The sequence below is a fragment of the Haliotis rufescens genome, unplaced genomic scaffold, assembly GCF_023055435.1.
Source record: "Haliotis rufescens isolate VD_foot unplaced genomic scaffold, xgHalRufe1.0.p SCAF_16, whole genome shotgun sequence".
NCBI classification, from domain to species: Eukaryota; Metazoa; Mollusca; class Gastropoda; order Lepetellida; family Haliotidae; genus Haliotis; species Haliotis rufescens.
The window spans coordinates 10730317-10753204 of NW_025963846.1; the positions used below are offsets into that span (position 1 = coordinate 10730317).

At 41.1% G+C, this 22888-nt stretch overlaps 2 protein-coding genes and 1 long non-coding RNA gene across 3 annotated transcripts in view; 1 reads left to right on the forward strand and 2 right to left on the reverse strand.

The window, feature by feature from the left end:
- The first annotated feature begins 420 nt into the window (after positions 1-420).
- On the forward strand, positions 421-2803 carry LOC124137025 (perlustrin-like). Its single transcript, XM_046503107.2, has 3 exons — positions 421-1407; positions 2460-2575; positions 2709-2803. Exons 1-3 carry the CDS (start codon positions 1208-1210, stop codon positions 2720-2722), a joined length of 330 nt encoding a protein of 109 aa, XP_046359063.2. The 5' UTR covers positions 421-1207; the 3' UTR covers positions 2723-2803.
- A 2029-nt stretch (positions 2804-4832) lies between these two features.
- Positions 4833-11396, reverse strand: LOC124137026 (perlustrin-like protein). Its single transcript, XM_046503123.2, has 3 exons — positions 11073-11396; positions 9689-9787; positions 4833-5001 (listed from the first exon to the last, which is right to left on the reverse strand). Exons 1-3 carry the CDS (start codon positions 11300-11302, stop codon positions 4995-4997), a joined length of 336 nt encoding a protein of 111 aa, XP_046359079.2. The 5' UTR covers positions 11303-11396; the 3' UTR covers positions 4833-4994.
- A 2450-nt stretch (positions 11397-13846) lies between these two features.
- LOC124134783 overlaps positions 13847-22888 on the reverse strand; it is a 63009-nt gene continuing 53967 nt past the window's right edge. Inside the window, exons 2-3 of the long non-coding RNA XR_006861145.2 lie at positions 21017-21096; positions 13847-17273 (exon numbers count right to left, since the gene is read on the reverse strand). This is a non-coding gene — a long non-coding RNA (uncharacterized LOC124134783). The remainder of the gene's footprint in view (positions 17274-21016; positions 21097-22888) is intronic.

Sequence of the window (22888 nt, forward strand, 5' to 3'; positions counted from 1 at the left end):
CAACATCCATGGAACGCCATCGCCAGCAATGAGCCCTGACCTTTTCCCTACACGGTTGGGACATGCTAGGGAGGCGTGTGCGTCAACGTCGTAGGCAGCCCACCACTTTGGCTGAACTTGTTGAACTGCAAGAGTGAGTGTGAGTGAGTTTAATTAAAGTCACGTCGGCAATATTTCAGCCATAATGTGACTTGAACAAGTTATACAATAGGTATAAAAACTGTCGACGAGGGACAGTATAATAACCAGCAATATATCACAGATTGACCCAAAACTAGGTGTAGAACACTAAAGATTTCTGATTATTAAGGTACGACACAATATAAAAATGGGGCTATAGATCGCCAGCAACAAGGGTAAGATCACCTATTGGGGACCAAGGGGAACTGCAAGAGGAGTGGGACAGACTCCGTCATACGCAGTGACGATCCAAAAACGTCATCTTTGAAATTTCCCTTCTAACCCCAACCGTCCTTCAAGATCGTCAGCGGTCATAACATCTATAGTCTTACTCTACTACGGGTAGTAATTTCCATTTATTATTATTATACAACTATTACTGGAAACTAATATCTCTTATCCATGACTGCGAGCGCTTCAGCAAAAGACAGAGACTTCTCTGTGGGTGAAGATTCCCTTGGCCACAATTTGGGATCTGACTGCTCCCATGGGACGACGACGCCAGTCAGTTTTGGACTCTGATGGTGGCCAAACAAGATATTGAGAACATATGAGCTCTACCTTAAAAATCAACTGTTGCATGTGTTTAATGTGGAACCTGGATAAATGGCAATTATGTATACCAATGTTGAACAATAGATTACCATCTGATGATTATTAATATGACATCTAAAAATGACTTTTGCGTTTCATTTTTTTGCAGAGTATATTTTCACGAAATTGTAAACTTGGTACATAACAAACGTCCTTGTGTGGAAATGCAAATAAGCTTTGAAAAGAACGACTGCAGCTCACCAATGGGCACATCGTTAATATTTTCTGGTCATGGCCAGACCACCCGTCATGTGGGCGTGGTACCTACTGTAGCGTCAGTCATCTGTAGTCTCGGTGCTTGATTGACACCGACCAGCACACAGGTTATAAATTGCAAGGTGACGTATTGAAAGTTATTTATCCCACAGCTTGCAGTAGGTGAGCTCTGTCAGCTAAGCTTCCAACTGAGATATCGCAACATACTACAGCAACAATGAGCCGTATCTTCTTGATGGTAGTAGTCATACTCGGTATGGTCTTCGTAGATGAGTCTAATGGCCTGTCTTGCGTTCCATGTGAACAAGACAAGTGCGCCAGCCCCAAATGCCCTGTACGCCAGCAGATCAAAGATCTCTGTGACTGCTGTGACATTTGTGGTCAGAGAATCGGGAAGCCCTGCTCTGGATTTAACCAGTGAGTATTACAACCCGTGAAGATTCCGAGGTAGAATAGGTCAAACCAAACCAAATACTAAGTCCTACGTAGGATTTGGTTGGTTGTGGTTGGTTTGTTGTTGAACGCCGCACTCAGCAATATACCAGCTATATGACGGCGGTCTGTAAATAATCGAGTCTGGACTAGACAATCAAGTGATTGACAGGATGAGCATCGATTCACGCAATTGGGATCGGTGACATGTATCAACCAAGTCAGCGAGCCTGACCACCCGATCCCGTTAGTCGCCTTTTACGACAAGCATAGTCACCTTTTACGGCAAGAATGGGTTGCTGAAGACATATTCTACCCCGGAATCTTCACGGGTCTCCTACGTAGGGGATACTTAGACAAAAAAGATTTAACCGTGGCCCCACTACGCTTCCGAACCCTGATGGTTGTTCGGGATATTTTACTGATAATATAGACTTTACTGATGCTACCGCATAAACTAAATATTTGGTCAAGTGCTAAATAGGCACAACCTCACAGAAGCAAGGACAGTTTAGTTTTTGGGAGTCACACTTGCTGTGTGGGGGGCACGGATGGCCCAGTCGTCTAAGGCGCCGCGATTCGCTGTGCAGAGTTGCGTCCCTTGGACACGCCAGAAACTTATGATTGTGGGTTCGAATCTCGGTTCGCCATGATTATGTTTCTAGGTTTGTCAGCACCATACCCGTGCTCGTGGGTTTCACCGAAGTGGTAAACGTCTGAGACCTGCATCACTTCGGGCTTTCCTCCCACATTAAGCTGACACGCCGCGATATAACTGGAATACTGTTAAAAGCGGCGTTAAACCCAACTCACTCACTCACTCACACTTGCTGTGGTCAACTGGAGGACTAGGAGGCGTGGTCCAGAGGAGGGGACGTGTTTATGAAAGAAGTTATTCAACCCTTGCATCGTTTTGTGGAACGGAAGTTAATTTCGTGTCTGTACATATGCCTAAACAACACGAAAAGAGTTTTGGCATTGCAGGTACGACCTTGAATTATGTCATGTCTACCAATACATGCCCCTTTCTGAAACAGGTGCGTGAATGGCTTATTGTGCATAAAGATAGATGGGAACGAAGCAACATCACGGCTGAAACTGTTCTGGGACGATACCTTCACGGGCGTGTGTGGAATTCTATCAACGCAATCAAGTAGGTTACGTTCCCTCAGAAAACTATGACAAGAGTGTTTGAAGTTATCACTATTCCAAATGTGCTGTTCTTTGACCAAATAAATCCAACTGAACATTGTCCTCGTCTTATATTGTTCTATTTTCTCGTTCAGGGAATAGAGGTTGACTAATATTGCTAAAAGCGGCGTAAAACCATACTCACTCACAGATCATCGTTGCAACTGACGATTAAATAAAGAACTTCAAACCAACCTGTGTTCTGCTTTAAGGTATGCAAATTCAACGACGCAATGAATTTTAACAGAAAAGGAATTTGTCATTCGTGCCATGTGTGCCAGCTATCGTGTGGTTTGCCAGGTATAACATATTTATATAGAGTCACTATGCAGAAAACACTGCTCAGATACGTTTTAAAAATCTTGTTTGCCTTCTACATATATTTCATTATATTGTGATATGTGAATAATGCAGGGAAATGATATATAAGTAATGCGAACAACTCGTACACATATCTTCACGTGAAGCATGTCATCGTTCCCAAGTGCGTGGATCGATGCACATGATATCATTCACTGGATTGTCTGGTCCAGACTCGATTGTTTAGAGACCACAGTCACTGAGTCAGCTGAGTGCGGCGTAAAACAACCAACCAACCAACCAACAAACCACATCCATCAATACATTCATATACACGCGTAAACATATCAACATGAGATAACTTTATATTTATTGTTACACAATGGTACATTTGTGAAAGACAGTATATTATTTAGAGTAAGTAATATTGTTTCCACATAACTGATTTTGACAAGCAGGGTTTATTCAGAAGGTTACATCAGTTGCTAAAGATGAGAAGAAGGACTTAAGACTAAAATTTCAAATTTTATGGAGCAGTCTATGCATGTGTACATTTCATCAGTAAGTCCACATATGTATGCTTTGCCCCACAAAGAAAAGACCCGTGAAGATTCCGGAATAGAATAGGTCTTCAGCAACCCATGCTTGCCGTAAAAGGCGACTAACGGGATCGGGTGGTCAGGCTCTGCTGACTTGGTTGATGCATGTCATCGATCCCAATTGCGTGGATCGATGCTCATGATATTAATCACTGGATTGTCTGGTCCAGATTCGATTATTTACAGACCACCGTCATATAGCTGGAATATTGCTGAGTGCGGCGTTAAACAACAAAGCAAGCAACCAACCAACCCACACAGCAGTACTCCTGTCATGCGACGGTGGCATGTAAACAAACCTGACAGTAAAGTGATGGACTTCCTTAGGAACTCCAGTCACACCATAGCGCGTTTAGTGTTTGTGGAAACTAAAAAAGATATGTTAAGTTTGAATTACGTCTGATGTGTACAGTGCAGAGATTCTGCTGTGAGAGAGAGTGTGTGAAAGAGAGAGAGATAAGAGTGCGTAGTTATTGTACTAGCCCGGACTAATGTCGGTGTTGTAGAGCTAGCCTACTGAGATGCCAGGCCGCATTTGATGGTTGGTTGGTTTGTTGTTTAACGCCGCACTCAGCAATATTCCAGCTATACGACGGCGGTCTGTAAATAATCGAGTCTGGACGAGACAATCCAGTGAATAATATCATGAGCATCGATCCACGCAATTGGGATCGATGACATGCATCAACCAAGTCAGCGATCTTCACTGGTCTGCCGCATTTGAACATATGTATCCCACTCTAACACGGTATACCAATTCCGAGCCGACCAGTCCTTATTTTTTCCGAAATTCCGAACGCCAGGCAATGTAACAACACGTACCATCTTTTAACGTGTTTTGGTATGATGCGGCCGAGGATCGAACTTCCGACATTTCGCACCCCGGGCAGACGCTCTACCACTTGACCATGGAGGCGGGACTCGGTTGTTTTGTACAGATGTGTGAACCGTCAGTTGAAATCTTAATGTTGCTAACCTTGGTTAATTTGAATTACATACGTCAGTGATTTCTTGACCCGTGAAGATCCGGGGTAGAGTAGATCTTCAGCAACCCACGCTTGCCGTAAAAGGTGACTATGCTTGTCGTAAGAGGCGACTAACGGGATTGGGTGGTCAGGCTCGCTGACTTGGTTGATGCATTTCATCGATCCAAATTGCGTGGATCGATGCTCATGATATTAAGCACTGGATTGTCTGGTCCAGACTCGCTTATTTACAGACCGCAGTCATATAGCTGGACTATTGCTGAGTGCGGCGTTAAACAACCAACCAACCAGTGATTTCTTTCCAAACCACAACAGTGTACAGGTAAATACGGCAGCATGTTGAAAGTGCTTTAATACAAAACTTAACCAGCATGTGTGCTTAAAGATGCGTACGTAAAATGAAGAACAAAACATGGCGAATAATCATAAAACAAGGTACGGCGGACCGAGGGTAGTTCTTGTCTCCTGACTCCTTGCATCCGTCGACTTTCCTGTATCAACATCTGAAACGACGAATAATGATGACTTGAAAAAGGTTTGTTTGTTTGTTGTTTAACGCCGCACTCAGCTATATTCCAGCTATATGACGGCGGTCTGTAAATAATCGAATCTGGACCAGACAATCCAGTGATTGACAACATGAGCATCGATCCACGCAAATTGGGATACGATGACATGCATCAACAAATTCAGCGAGCCTGACCGTCCGATCCCGTTAGTCGCCTATTACGACAAGCATAGTCGCCTATCACGGCAAGCATGGGTTGCTGAAGACTTATTCTAACCAGCTGCAGGGACTTAACAAAAGAAAAGAAAAGTAAGAGTAACGTTGCACAAATGAAATCCGTCCTCTTCATAATACTGCTATCGACTCAATAATAGACATCTGGGACCAATTAAAACGGTTTTGAATGTATAAATAAATTAGTTTGTTTAGTTTTACGCGGCTTTGAATAATATTTCAGTTATGTCACTGTGTGTCATCTTGATGATGCGGTCTTAGATTCACACGGACAATATATACTGAACAACAAAATTTAAAGTTCCTGTGACATTGAATATGATTTAATGCAAAGTAATGTTTTTTACCAAATCTGAAACAATTTCGGTTTGCAACAGATAAAAGACTCCTGTAAGTGTTCAAATGGTTTCAGTTCAGAAAATGCGTGATTTCATAAAGAACATGAACATGCCAAAATGTCAATTTACAAATCAATAGCGTGTGTGTCCTCCTCTGGTTGCGATGCAAGCAACACATCTTCGTCTCATGGAATGGACCAGGCGTCGCACAAAGTCCTGTGGGATATCTGCTGGAGCATGTTTCGAACACGTAGTTGACGTCGAAGGCGCCGATCCGTCTCATCCCACATGTGCTCGATTGGTGAGAGATCAGGTAAGCGAGCCGGCCAGGGGATGACAGTCACGTTGTTTTGTTGAAGAGAATCCTGAACAAGTCGAGCAATATGAGGCCGGGCGTTGTCATGTTGAAAGGTAGTGCCTGGGCCATGACGATTCGAAAACGGTAGAAAAACAGGGCGGAAGATCTCGTCGCGGTAGCGCTGTCCATTGAGATTTCCCTCTACCACTATCAAACTGGTCCTCTGTCTGGCTGTAATCCCGTCCCATACCATAACTCTGCCGCCCCCGAACCGATCTTCTTCCATAACACAATGTTTGACGTAACGTTCACCTCGACGTCGGTACACTCGAATCCGTCCATCGCTGTGGCTGAGGTGAAAAAGAGACTCGTCAGTGAATAGAACTTGTCCCCACTGCTTGGCCGTCCAGCGTAGACGCTGTCTGCACCACTGTAGACGTGCTTGACGGTGGTTTCCTGTCAAAATATCGGGTCTTCTGGCGACAATCCCTGCACATCTGAGGCGACGACGTACGGTTTGTGAAGATATTCGTCGAAGGCCAGGAATGCTTCTTGCAGTCACTGTTGCTGGCTGGAATCGTTTCGTAGGTGTGTTGTTCGAATCCAGTTGTCGATTATTGGTTACGTGTGGTCTGCCACTCCGAAGATGGTCTCTGACTGCATTCGTCTGTTGCCAACGTTGCCATAAACACCAAATGGTGTTTCTTCGGACGTTAAATTGTCTTGCAACATCAAGCTCAATCATCCTGCTTCAAGCATACCAATGGCTCGCAGACGCTCATTTTCGGACAGCCATGGCATTTCGTAATGTTGAATAATTGCGTAACTTTGTTGTTTTTCTGAGTGGTTGTCGTCAGCACGATGCTAAACAATGCATATGGAATCCCGTTAACGCACATGTTTTTTTTACCAATTCTTGGGTAGTGAAATGCATGGGGCTTGCATAAAAGTAAACTTTTGCATGGAATGCATGCTTTTCTGTAGCAGTTGCGTTTTACGGACTTGAATCCATAAATGTATTACAATATTGAAAACCAAACTTTACTTGTTTGAAAAATACACTAAAATATTGGTGTCACAGGAACTTTTGTTTTTGAGTATGTATAAGACGTTAAGGCCAGAGAATAAGCAGTCGCTATTAACTGGTAAAACAGATTCCATTGGGTTTAAAAGACAAAAGTAGCGGCGAAAGTATGAATGGATCACTGAAGTTCAGTGATGATACCAGTTGTTCGCGAAACGTGTAAGTTTGTGCAGCCCTCCTTGTAGCACTGGCCACAATTTGCGCAGAACACTAGATTTATTAAAGGTTTTTTTAATTCCAAGTGGGGAGGAGATCAAACGACCCTCCTTCACTTATAGAGATCACTTGTTCGTTCAAAGCTCGATTATGGCTCCATCATCTGTGATGGAGCTTGTAAAAGTAACCTTAAATAACTCGATCCCATACATCACCAGGGTCTAAGGCTTTGCCTTGGATCTTTCAGAACTTCTCCCATTGACAGTCTGTATGTTGAGGCAGATGAGCCGCCACTTAAACTACGCCGTTCTCAACTATCTCTACAGTACATCACAAAGTTATTTTTTTAAATCTGTCTAACCCTGCATACAACTGTGTATTGAATCCTCTTTATGAGGACCTGTATAGTAAGAAGTTCTCTCTTATTCCGCCTCTCGGATTAAGAATAAAACCTTTTATTTCTGCTGCCGATATTAAACTTGAAAATATATCTCCTTTTCGCCTGATTTCCTCTCCTCCTTGGCAATTGGTAAAGCCACAGGTGGATCTTACCTTATCCAAACTAAAGAATCTGACACTAATCGACTACAATATCAACAAGAATATAATCAGTTAAGAAGTGAATATATTACTTACAAATCTATTTTTACTGATGGATCCAAGGATGGTGATGTTGTTGCCAACGCCACTATCACTGGATCCAGGAAAAAAGGCGAAGATCCTCCATGCTGAATCCCTTGTGATGAAAGAATCACGGTCACGCATGTCCTGCTTGACAGTATTGATGTTTCCATCACAAGGGATAACTATTTCAAAGTTTTTTCGCTCTAGGGTCTTTTTAATCGGGTAAGTAGTCATTTCATTATTCAATTTGGTTTTTTAAAGAAATAGAATTATTAAATAAATTTTGATTATATGTTTTGTAATTAAAAAACATTTTAGAATTTGTAGAAAGAAACTTGTTTGAGACTAAGATTGTTTGTTGCTGTACCCTTGATTGGGGTTAAAGTAGTGTAAAATAATTGCCCCCCAGAGTAGGTCAGACCACGTCATCCAAAGTAATTTTTCCCACCACAATTTTAATCGTAGAATATATGTTCCCTTAATCTGGCTACATTTGTCAATAATCGCCAACAGCTGAGGGGGATGATGTAAACCCGGCTGGGGTCCATGCAGGTAGCAAAAGTACTGTAAGTCCCCATGGACCCTAGCATGGTGATCTACCTTCAGCTGCTAGCGATCATTAGCCCTTTCTTATAATGTACTGTTTTATTAAGTGATATCTTTTTATGATTGTATGCTAGTTTTAAACATTAATCTGTGATATTCTAGTAATTGTACTGTCCATCGGTGACAGGTTTTATTTAGTTTAAATATATGTATTAAAAATGTATAACTTCTGGTCACGATATGGCTGAAATATTGCCGTAAAGCATAAACTCATTCACTGCCTAGGACAGGTACATGTATGCGTTCATTGCTTGGCCCCACACAGCAGTACTCCTGTCATGCGACGGTGGCATGTAAACAAACCTGACAGTAAAGTGATGGACAGGAAATCCAGTCACACGATAGCGCGTGTAGTGTTTGTGGAAACTTAAAACGGAATGTTAAGTTTGAATTACGTCAACTGTGGACAGTGCTGAGATTCTGCTGCTTATTGGTAAACAAAACCAAAAACGTTTACAAATATGTTCGTTTTGCAATAATCAAAAAAGGCCGATTTTATAACCCGATAGGTTTAGGTGTTTTTGAATATCGTTCCATATTAAAAGTGAATGAGGTGAGCCCCTTTACCACTGTTACAGCTTCGTCACTTCAAGAGACACCGAGACTTTGAAGTCGGGGCCATATTGTTTGTTTCTTGTTTAACGCCGCACTCAACGATATTCCAGTAATATGATGCCGATTACAAATAATCGTGTATGGACCAGACAATCCAGTGATTGACATCATGAGCATCGATCTACGCAATAGGGATACGAAGACATGCATCAATCAAGTCAGAGAGCCTGACTACCCGATCACGTTAGTCGCCTATTGCGAAAAAAATAGGCGTTCCCCCTATTACAACGTTTCGGAGTATATGCTTACTCCTTTATCAGGTGAATGAATGCGACTAGGTAGAGGGCATATATATGTACATGTAAGGACAACGAAATTAATAAGATAACAAAAGGTTTGAAAATAACAAAGGGTAGAAACTAACAAGGGAAGCCAACATATATATGCTCTCTGCCGCATGGCATTCATTTACCTGAGTAAGCATATACTCCGAAACGTTGTGTTCCTCATAATAAAGAAGTTGACATCCATATATTCTATTCCTTATGTGTATCACTTCTAAATGCCTTTCAAAGGCCTTATATATTTAAAGCGTGTTCATTTTACATCCAAAAAGACGCTGTACATAATAATGATATCTCCTATAAGAAATAAACGACTGCCCCCCTCTTCGTTCATTCTCCCTGCAGTGTTTTATTGTACGATAAACAACGCCCACTCGTCGCTTATTTCTTAACTATAATCGCTTATATTTAATCTCGGACAATCAAGAAAGTAATAAACTTACAGTCTCCTACACGTTCCAACGAAATCAAACTCGTTCCATCGAATGTTTTTCTTAGCAACAGTTCCGTTGTTGTGAACACACAATAAACTTTTTCCACACCTGAAACACAAATTTATCATATTACAAAAGTGGTAAGATTTGTAAAGGATAAAAAAAAGAGATTACATGTACTGTATAAGACAAGATTTAATAGTTATATGTTTAACGATACACATGTATGAATATACAAGGCATATCTTCCTTATTAATGACCGCCTCCGTGGTCTAGTGGAAGGTCCGGGGTTCGATTCCTGACCGCGTCATACCAAAAGACGTTAAAAGATGGTACTTGTTGTTACCCTGTCTAGCGCTCGGCACTAATGGGCTGAAACAAGGACTGGTCGGCTCGGAGTCCGTATACTGTGTCTGAGTGGGGTATTCATGTTAAACTGCGGCATGGTATCTCAGTGGGCTAGCACTATAAATCGGCATCAGTCCGGACAAGCAGCCACACACACACACGTGCGTGCACGTCGCTATATATGTGCAAGAATCTTGGACGCGACGTTTAACCCCATTTCACCTCACCTTCATTATTAATACTACTCTGGGAAATAAATAACAAGCAGAGCAAACCAATACTTCTCTTCTTTGAAAAAGGAAAGATCATTTTAACGATGAATAGACCATGCCTTTCAGAAAGTAGTCAAATGTAACATATGCGATATTTGGAATTACACTTTCGTAGTAAAGTAAACATTCGGGGTTCAAACCCACGCCCCAACATATACAAATGTTAGCTGCTTTGTCAAAGGTTTTAATGAATATGAAATAAACATATATCTCAGTATCCCCAAATCAGGGATCTTCAAAAAAAGAATCTGTTGTAGCCTAAGGTGTTTTCATGCATCAAAACTTCAAATAATAACCATTAACATAAAATTTAGCATGTTAACTATGGACCGACCAATTGATATTCTTATTTCCCCGAACATTCTTGACAATAATTATGCTTCAGACTGTTGAAAAAAACCCAAATTGCCTGGTTGGTTGGTTTGTTGTCCAACGCCGCACTCAGCAATATTCCAGATATATGAGGTCTGTAAATAATCGAGTCTGGACCAGACAATCAAGTGATTAATATCATAAGCATCGATCCACGCTCTTGGGATCGATGACATGCATCAACCATGTCCGCGAGCCTGACCACCCGATCCTGTTAGTCGCCTCTTACGACAAGCATAGTCGCTTTTTACGGCAAGCATTGGTTGCTGAAGACCTATTCTACCCCGGATCTTCACGGGTACCAAATTGCCTGGTCGTACACACACACACACACACACACACACACACACACACACACACACACCAAATGTCAAATCATCAACTGAGGGGTGACACTCACGGAGCAGTAAAACTGTTACAGATAGCACCTCTTCTTGCCGCACACTCTGGGCAGCAACCACACGGACGTCGAACAGGTTCACAGCCACGGCGTGGCAACAAAGGGCAGTTCAACGTCATTTCAGGACTACACAGACAACCGTTATTTGTTGTGCCGAAATTAAAATCCAGCTGTGAAACACATTTGTGATGCAAAATAGCTAACAAAACGGTCAGGAGAACCAACTTCATGTTCACCGGCTGCAGTTACGTTGTGTATTTACGTCTAACCCTGTACGTCAACGCGTTTTATAGGAACAGGGATGTTTTGGGTAAGAGTAACTTCCTTATTTACCAAGGAGGGAAAAGGGGGGATATTTCATCAAATCACGTACACTGTACACAAATATGTTTTACCTTTGTTCAATCATGACATAGACAAATTAGCAACCTCTACACAAAGATTTAACTGTTTGAAACTTTGTAAACTGTAGAAATGTTACAATTACAACAAACCATTATATACAATAACCTATTATGTTTATAATTGTTTGTTTGCAGGACTTGCTTGCCCTTTCGCAAACACCTGGTGTTCATATAAATTTGTGTTATTCTTTGGCGTTGGCATCTTGTCTTTCATTTCAGTTTCATTTTTTCAAATTTAAAAGTATGAGATAATGAAAATATAGATACTCATGGATAGGTAATATACACAATCTAAGATATATGTACCTACGGTCGTGTTACTGTAATCAATGAATACATTTCGGTTTGTTATGATATTAATGCAATGGGTGGTTCAGTCAAATAATTAATTGGGGTGGTCGGGTAGCCTAGTGGTTAAATCGTTCGCTCGTCAGGCCTAAGACCCGGGTTCGATTCCCGACATGGGTACGATGTGTGAAGCCCATTTCTGGTATCCCCCGCCGTGATATTGCTGGAATATTGCTAAAAGCGGCGTAAAACCATACTCACTCACTCACTCACTCAAATAATTAAATAAATTCAATCAAGTAATGAGTTTAAAAGATTTTGATAGTATGTGTGTATTGTGAATGAATACTGTCTTAAAGCAGACTTTGTGTTAATGGTAAAACGTATGTATTGTCGCCAGAAAACATCACGGAAGCTGCATTATAGGAGACATTTGACCTGAGTCGTGCTGTAGGCGACTACACCTGCCAACAGTATGGCGGAAAGGGACATCATCCATGGTGAACGGCACGTACACAAGTTGACACTTTACAAGTGGCAGGCGGAAATGTATCGGTCATGGGGGGAGGAGTAGGAGTACGAACAATTTTTTTGCTACCAACAAAGAGAGGCTTTATCCAATAGTCAGGCTGTTTATAATTAGTCAAGCTTTCGTTTTGTCATTCAAAAGCTTATGTGGCTTTTATTAAGACTGATCTATGTGTTTACCCACTTGTTTCAAGCTATGTGATTAAGCGGACGTGACGAGTGTCATGATTATTGTTATATTATGAATTTAATTTGTACATTTATACACCGCGCGTATTCAGAATCAGACATCTTTGCTCAAATGCAGGTTAAATATGTTAGAATAGGTCTTCAGCAACCTATGCATGCCGTAAAAGGCGACTATGCTTGTCGTAAGAGGCGACTAACGGGATCGGGTGGTAAGGCTTGCTGACTTGGTTGATGCATGTCATCGTATCCAAATTGCGTGGATCGATGCGCATGATGAAAATCACTAGATTGTCTGGTCCAGACTCGATTATTTACAGACGCCGTCATATAGCTGAAATATTGCTGAGTGCGGCGTTAAACAACAAATAAACAAACAAATCAATCTCCCAGGGGAGTATATCGCCCATGCCTACAACCCATGATGCGCTAGAAGGTTTTACACCCACCTCACATTTCGGGTACCCATTAACTGCTGGAAGAACAGAGGCACATTTGATCTAAGTCACTTGCCCAGGGTGACACCACACGTTTTGACATTTGTATTGTTTCGAGTGTTTGTACGTATTCGTCGTTCCACCATCTGGTCATCTACCGGCGGATGTGTGGCTTCTTTACAGTGCTCAGGGTGCATTTACTGTCCACGAGTGGTAGTGGCAACGACGTAAAATCATGTAGACATTGTCGGTCAATCCGCTGAATTACAACCTGGTCATAGCACCTGACCTGGAAGCCTAACACTTGAGACGGCTCGCTAACTCCGCCCCATGTTTACCTGACCATGGGTTGCTGAAGACCTATTCTACCGTAAATATTCACGGGTCTTAAACCCGTGAATATTTACGGTAGAATAGGTCTTCAGCAACCCATGCTTGCCGTAAAAAGCGACTATGCTTCCCGTAAGAGGCGACTAACGGGATCAGGTGGTCAGGCTCACTGACTCGATGCATGTCATCGATCCCAATTGCGTAGATCGATTCTTTTGATGTCAGTCACTGGATTGTCTGGTCCATACTCGATTATTTACAGACCACCGTCATATAGCTGGAATATTGCTGATTGGGACGTTTGGTTTTAACCCGCTTTTAGAAATATTCCAGGAATCTCACGGAGGGACTAGAAATGGTTTTCACACATTGTACCCATGTGGAAATCGAACTAGGGTCTTCGGCGTGACGAGCGAACGCTTAAACCACTAGGCTACCCACCGCGCAGACAGAACAGAGCACCAGACCCAGGAGGATAGTCTGCTCTTTAAGATGCAACAACTTGTTATTCTTATTGTACATAAAACAATGCTTATTTGCATCCACGCATGTGGCTACTTTCCCGTCACTGTGAACAACGAACAAAGACACATCGTCCCCAAACCATTATTTATTGGCCTTTTCAATGGTAGTCGGAGATACATGAATTGTCGAAGAAAGACATGTTTAACATGTGTAGTTATACTATAATTTATGAATAAAATATTATGTATGATAAGATGTCACATGAAAGGAACAATAACTATTAATATTATGAATAATTAAGTCAGTACTTAGTGGACAGTCAAGTAAGATTAATCTCATGACAGGTTTAGAAACGCTTTAGTACATGTAGCTGCATGGTAGCGCACTTTTAAAGGAATGCGCACATTGTCTTGATATCGTTTTAATTTGTCACGGCGAGTGCTCTGTGTGCTCTGTGACTGACAACACAATGCACAAGCGTAACCATGGGATACGAGAATTGGACGTTAAGCAAATAATGATCCACATAATATGACAATGCCTACACGTCGCAGCAACTGGCGTGAACATAATACACATCAGAAATATATTTAAATCTCAATCTGAGTATGACTGGAAAAAAACCCTCCTGTATTCAGAGGGTGAGTGTACTGTAAATTATTTCCAAAAACGTTACCTAATTGTCCATCTCCTGAACGAATTCGAATACATTGAAATCCCGGTAGCTGTTTAGTCAGAATCCCATTAATACGAACGCTTACACAATGATACAAAGGTCATTTATCCCTTCCCATGATACGCTAATCCGGAAAGTGGTTAATCCGTGCGATATAAATGGTTTCGGCAGTGTCCGCAATACGAGGTTTTACTTCTTACGAAATCTGAGGTAACTTATAATTCGTTTAGCAATGTAAGAAAAGTACATAAAGTGAGTGAGTATGGTTTTACGCCGCTTTAAGCCCTGTTCCCGCAATATCACGGCGGAGAACACTAGACATGGGCTTAACACATTGTACCCATGAGGGGAATCGAACCCGGGTCATCGTCGTGACGAGCGAACGCTTTCACCACTAGGCTATCCCAACGCCCCTAAGTACAAAACGACAGCTTGCCGTACTTGACAGGCTGGATTGATGTTTGTGGAACTGTACTTCGAAGTAAAATGCATGTATCGTGGATTCATGCATGCCTCTGACGTAATTAATTGAGTGATTATTCATATACACTTACGCTGTACTCGCTCTGAAACATTTCAGTCGATATTCCTTTAAGGAATATAATATTGATTAAAAGGCAATTAATGTATGTAAGTTTGATTATTTTCACAAACAATCATGTCTGAAATCAATTCCTGTTAAAACGACCGACAAAGAAACTGAACATCCATTGCAAGTGTTGAGCACGATATTGTATACCCATCCAAAGGTTCAACCTGGATCTTTTACGTGACATTAAAAATAAACATGCTTGTCAAATATGTCTCTAGCAATAAATAACATCATATTGTTTCATATGACGAAGAGTGTGTTAATACGTTCATGGTTACTGTTCAATTCTGCGACAAAACAAACACTCGGGAAACGAAACAAAAAAGTACATCGATCCACTTTTGCAATTACAAGGTACCGGTAGATATTACCGGTATCACAGCATGAGTAGGACAGACGCAATTATGTCAATAATGCCGCTATTCCCTGTCGCCATTTGGGTCGGACATCTTAAGGGCCAGTCTTATCAAAGGCTACAAAAAATAATTATACACTTTCAAAGTCTTATTTTATAAAGGGTTGGAATTTATTACTAGGCAACCGAAGGGAAATAGTATTTTTGTCTCCTATGCAATTTCCTTGTATGGGGGAGGTACTTTTTTTTCAATTAAATTTGACTAAATACTAAGTCATCCATATTTTGTAACGTGAACTGCAGATAAAGAAAAGAAAACATTATATATTCACTACCGAGTCTCGATATTTAGAATAATTTTGGATAAGCAGTTATTGGTATCAAACCGATTGGTACACAAACACAAAACGCTGGATAAATATAAAGCATATATTACTTATATCACAGGCTGGCCAAGAATTATAATCGTACCGAATTTAGGTTTCGTATCGAATCAGTAGATCCTTGCACATCTCTCAGCGGTCGTAAACCCATTGGCCCATCATTTTTGTGAAACACAAATGTTTCCAGAAGCAACCAACTCCGAACATGTCGGGGGTTGTGTCCTATGGGCACGGATAACAATGAGTGACGTCGTATCAAATTATTCGCGACAATGCACTGATGAGACGTGACGTCATTAAGGACGGCTACACAAACGATCAACACAATGTAACCCTCATGCAAATATTGTATTTATCGCTGGGAAGCATTGACATTATTTCTCCCGTTGTCTGTCTCCTATTTGAATGATGCTGAAAGTCCCAGAAAAGCTTGTGTTTAAATATCGACTATAATAAAAGTCAGCACCAACCCAATAAGCAATAGGAATTAACTTACATGTTTATGGGAATGGCATTTTCTGGATAAAGCGGAACGCTTTTAAATACAACTTACTTGAGATTCATTGAATACTGAAGTTTCAACAGCGCTGATAACCAATCATAAATGATTTGAACGCAGATTCGTGACATTTAGGACTCTATTTTCGCTGATGATTAAACTATCAGGTTTTCCAATGATGAGTTTCATTGTGCCCAACCGTAGTTTCCACGACATTGTTCTTTGCAATGAGACATACTGAACACTTTGCCTACGTAGTAGAATAAAACAACATCTAAGCTCTCTGTCAGAATTCTCCACAAGTTTAACAATTGCCTGCAGAAACTAGTTTTGGAAGATGTTTTAACAACGAAGCTATTCTCGCAGTTGAAATACACTACCATGATTTCTTTCGTTTCCAAGAAATGAGTGATTAAGAAATCAAACCTACCAGACTTGCATGATTAATACAACTATGCAAACCCATGATTTGGCATAGTTAATACATAGGCTAAAACATATAATTATGAAATATATAGTGTCAGATTCGTAGGTTAACCAGTACCATAGACATTCAAATTTTCGAAAAGTTCTTTGTGAACATGATACTTCAATAACTCGTTTCAAACTGATTAGTTTTCGGGGATGCTTCTTCTATTTCCCCAATCCTAATTGCAGCATCATGGGATCCACTTGTGACCGCGCGCCGAGGTAGATACCTGACAAACGACCATTAGCCATGCGCAGACCGTAGTTCCGGGTCCGGAGTGACCTGCGTACAGGCGCTAGGGGTAAGCCAAATCTATAGGCCGACCTTTCATTTGGATTTGGTCTGTAGTTCTTCCTGAGAATTTCACGTGAATGGTGTAGATTGCTTCTAATTAGAGTAAGGAGATCCAGACGTTTTCCGATTTTATTGTGAAAACGAAAGAAATCCAGAGTCCTTTTTCCTATTCCAACATGGCGGAACTTTTGATCCGGAAGCATTGTTATCCACTGTCGCTTTAAATCTGATGGCAGTGGAAAATTCCTTGAATTTACAGAATCTTCGTTCAATCCCTCTCTGTCATCAGTAACACCTATAACAGACAATCATAAAGTAATGAACAAACGTTCTGGCCGTATTCGTTATGTTACAATATAAAGTTGGTTGGTTGGTTTAACGCCGCACTCAGCAGTATTCCAGCTATATGACGGCGGTCTGTAAATAATCGAGTCTGGACCAGACAATCAAGTGATTGACATCATGAGCATCGATCCACATAATTGGGATCGATGACATGCATCAACCAAGTCAGCGAGCCTGACCACCCGATCCCGTTTGTCGCCTTTTACGACAAGCGCAGTCACCTTTTACGGCAAGCATGGGTTGCTGAAGACCTATTCTACCCCGGAATCTTCACGGGTCTACTATTTAAAGAACGATATATAAAGAACGAAATTCCAAAAAGAGGAAAAGGAAGGTATTCAGTATCTCAGTTCCGTTAATCCGGACGATTCCAAAGGGAAGATCAACGGTAAGATCCAGGTTAATGAGATGTTTGTAGGGACAATAGTTTTACAAAATAAAAATGGTTCCCCTTCTCTCCACCCTAAGTATTAAATGGTCAGTCCCTCGCTGAAAAGACCCGTGGAGATCCGGGGTAGAATAGGTCTTCAGCAACCCATGCTTGCCGTAAAAGGCGACTATGCTTGTCGTAAAAGGCGACTAAGGGGATCGGGTAGTCAGGCTCGCTGACTTGGTTGATGCATGTCATCGATCCCAATTGCGTGGAACGATGCTCATGATATCAATCACTGGATTGTCTGTTCCAGACGCGATTATTTACAGACCGCCGTCTTATAGCTGAAATATTGCTGAGTGCGGCGTTAAACAACAAACCGTGCAACAAACCAGCCAACTCTCGCTTGAAAAGACGCAACCGTAAGCATGGTGAAAATAACACGCAGGACTTCAAATTAAATAATATTTGAAGACTGGGATTATGATAAATGATTGTGGGACATTCTTTATCATTTAACTAAAGCACCACGACTTAAGCCTATGACGTAAAAACATGTATGGCAAACCCCAATGACTTTCCGAATTTGGAAACCGGAAACGACACTTTCTTCACTGGCCATGTTTATACAAATAACGGAAGAATATTGATTTCTTTGATCATGTAGACCGCCTCTGTGGCCTAGTGGTAGAGCGTCCGCCAGGAGAGCGTAAGGTCTGGGGTTCGATGCCCGGCCGCATCATACCAAAAGACGTTAAAAGATGGTACTTGGTGTTACGATGTCTGGCGCTCGGCATTTAGGGTCTCGGAGTCAGTATACTGTGTCTGAGTGGGGTATTCATGTTAAACTGAGGCATGGTATGTATCTCCGTGGGCTAGCGCTATAAAACCGGCTTCAGTCCGGACTAGTACAAGTGGCTGCACACACCTCACCTTTTTGATCATGTTGATGTTGGAGATAACATTTAATAGATACGAGCGGGAGATACATTGTTAATAGCGTAACCAAATTTCTATTGAAGGTTATCAGATGGTTACAGACTGATAGTACCGATTTTGGAATTGAATATCACAGACACAGCCTGTAGATAAAATTTTAATGAGCGATTTCTTAACGAATGATGACGTACTGTTTCACATCGGCGCCGGTTGTTCATCGGAGAAAGTAATACCGTCCACGCTCATGAAAAAAGTGTAACGCAGCAAGCGTTAGACATCAACTATTCTGTGATCAAATAAAATATCCAAAATACTTTCAGAAAGCAAACGCATTAAATACCGTGACAAGCTGGAAACAGCCCAACTTGATTTGTTCTTAAAACTCCCGTGTCGTATTATAGCGGCCCACGCACAGTTGATGCTTGCGTAATGTTCATATCGCCAGGAGGCAACAATCTCCAATCTCCAATTACTCATATTACCCGTGGCGTCAACACTATGTTTGCTGGTTATGTAACTGTCTAACACATAACGATTATCACTGTTATACCCCCATGTCCAGTTCCAGTCAAACGACATCTGATTTTCATGGAAAGTGACAGTGACACCGACTAATATGTCCTGTTGTGCCCTATCCGCCCGCGTGACGTTTCGCAAGTGAGAGCACAGTCATCTTGTTCCACATGACTTAAGTTGTGACAATACTCCACAAGTATAATCAAATACAACTGAATGAATCGTTAATGTTGTAATTACCGTTCTACAGTTTCAAATATGCTACAACACATCCATCAATCATTTTGTGTCGGATAGTTCCAGGAGATTATTTCTCGGCGAATGGATTTTCCTAAAGAAGTTAAAAGGGTTATTTGTTTTGCTTCACATGACCATAGAATAAATGTATCTCTACGCTTAATGCAGAGTAATATTTCCACTATTTCGATGTATTTATTTCTAAATTGGGAACCCTAAAAAATCGGGTGTTTTTTATTATCGGAAACATTAACAACAGCGTCTTGTTAATCGAAAATTAACTGATAAACAGAGACTCATATTAAAAACACACTCGTGATGAATTATGTTCTATATGTGTTCTAGTATAATGAATCTAGCATACTGTACAAAGGCGACTAACGGGATCGGCTGGTCAGGCTCGCTGACTTGTCTGATGCCAATTGCGTGGATCGATGCTCATGATACTAATCACTGGATTGTCTGGTCGAGACTCGATTATTTTACGAACCGCCGTCATATAGCTGGAATATTGCTGAGTGCGGCGTTAAACCACCAACCAACCAAGTATACCGTACGTAGCATGGACATCGAGACTCCTGGTCGTATCGGGGAAGCGCGCTTGCATTTGATCATGGCACATTCATGTGTGCAAATAGTATTTATCTTTTGCAATGACGAGGGTTCCTAAATATTGGGGTACTTGAATCAACAATAATGATTAACATGATATAGCTGACCATACTATTCTATGTATTAGGAATAAACATTGTATTAAGATAACCCTGGTAATCTACACTTAAATATAGTGTGTTTATTCCTTATTCAGGATATTTACCACACCAAAACTCACAAGCGTGATAAAATCTTTCTCATATAATGTAATTCTTAAATTGTATCGTCCAAACAGGTCTCCCACAGATGGTCATTGCCAGTTTTCCTGGAATTATCGTATTAATATATTATGTAGTCACAAGCTCAGTGATTAGTCAGTCGGACATGTACAACAGGTAATATATTTCCAACTGAAACTTGTTTTTAGTCAGTGGCTTAACTACCATACAGGCAAAACATCAATTCCTTGAACATAATTTATCAAGGGAATATGTCTACGCAGGAAAATACATTCGTCAGTGATATTCTTATCGCGGTAATCCGTTGCAGTAATTGCTCTTTATAACAGGAACATTACTCTAGTCTAGGGTACGTCACGTTTGTTTAGAATCAGTCCTGCCGTATTACGATGTCATAACGTTACGAAATACAACCAGATGCCCCACACACCGACAAAATGAAACAAAGTATAGTTTTTCGGCCAAATCCAGCTATTTCTTTTTCGAGAAAAGACCCAAAGCCACTGGGGTCCACAAGCACAGGTATGAAAACTGATATCCCGACCGTCCTTCAATGTTGCCTACACTTGTAAAAGGCCTCAGCTTCGGAGACACTGATTTCAGACTATAATTTTGATGGTGATTACACTTACTTATCTGGACATATATATATATCTAGACTTCGAGTGACAGTGTTACAGTATACCATGATTCAAATGACACACAATGGCGTTAGGGTTTTACCGACAAGAGTAGCAAGCAAGATTTAATGACAACGCTTGTAAATATCTATTAATTTGTTTGTAGCCAACTTACCAAAATCTGATATACCGCAACCAAGTCCACAGAAGGTAACTAAGGCTAACAAAGCGTAAGCGCTTGCATCCATGATTTGTCTGAAACAGAAATGTTTGATATGTCACATCAACTGACAACAGAAATTTTTTATCGCTCGCGTCTATATTTGGCCACAAAAGTCTTGAAGTTGTGAAGACCGCCTCCGTGATCTAGTGGTAGAGCGTCCGCCCGGAGAGCGGAAAGTCCGGGGTTGGATCCCCGGCCGCGTCATATCAAAAGACGTTAAAAGATGGTACTTGTTGTAACCCTGTCTAGCGCTCGGCATTAAGGGGCTAAAACAAGGACTGGTCGGCTCGGAGTCAGTATACTGTGTCTGAGTGGGGTAAATCATGTAAAACTGCGGCATGGTATCTCAATGGGCAAGCACTATAAATCGGCATCAGTCCGGACTAGTACAAGCAGCCGCACACACACACGTCGCTATGTAAGTGCAATAATCTTGTACGCGATGTTAAACCCATTTCACCTCACCTCACCTTGAAGTTGTAACATAGCAGCAACAAAGATAAGGCAATTATATTCTTTTCTCTATTTTCAAATGTACTTATAACAACAATTCATGAACAGAAAAGCATGCTTATTGCTTGTAATTTGTGCACTAATGCAATGTATTGATCATGATGACAACAATTCGTCTCTTCCGTTACATGTCGATGCATAGGTTGCGAACTTATGGTGCTTTCAGCATCTGTGTTTGTGTTTTCATACATTCAACTGGGAACACCCTATGAACTGTTCCAAATTACAGTACTGTTCCTGTTTAATATTAATAATAATACTAATAATGATAATAATGTGTATTTATAAATCCTTAATTCCATTCGCACGGTATATGCTGTAAGCGCTACAACAAGATGGATACAATAACAGTACATGAAGGACAAACATTCAGCAGCATATTTCATAGTCAACAGTATTTTCTGACTTGAGGCAGAGATCTTGATCTGAAACGGAAAATAGTTACAGAGCAGGACTTGTATAACTGAATGCTCTGTGGCCAAAATATTTCAGTTTTAGTCTGGGGATTTTTAAGAGCTTCAAATCTTCTGACGCTAACGTTCCACAAGGAGCATATTCATCAACATCAGACAGGTACGCTTAGGGCTTATTCGCTACATCACGAAACACCCGTCACAAACACATGCAAAGGCTAGTGATTTTGTGTGAAATTGACACCGTCGCCGCATCTTCAGTATTGCACCCGATGACTGTAAGACGATATCTACCTCGTTTGTGTGTTAATGTTATAATTGTAGGTCTGTGTACGCAGTTCTATATACCCTTCAGCTTGTGTATTCTGATCTCTTGATTCACATTAGACAGGTCGGTGTGCCAAACCTTCGTATGCACACTTTGTCTGATGCACTGTAACTATACTCGGATCTAGTATCATGTGTAGGTAGGTTATCCATCTCAAACTGCAGCATGGTATCTCGGTGGGCTAGCACTATAAAACTGGCATATGTACGTAGTAGTACAAGCTGCCAAACACATGCTGCACGTCGTTATATAGTTTGTTTGTTTGTTGTTTAACGACGTACTCAGCAATATTACAGCTATATGACGGCGATCTGTATAAATAATCGCGTCTGGAATGATAACTAAGTGATTAATATCATGAGCATCGATCCACGCATTTAGGATTGATGACATGCATCAACCAAGTCAGTGAGCCTGCCCACGCGATTCCGTTAGTCGCCTCTTACGACAAGCATGGGTATTCTACCCCGGGTCTTCACGGGTCCCGTCGCTATATAAATCGTATAAGAGTTCTTAAATACAAGCGGAAAACACATTTCCATTATCATAACAAATCCCTACTATCAGAAT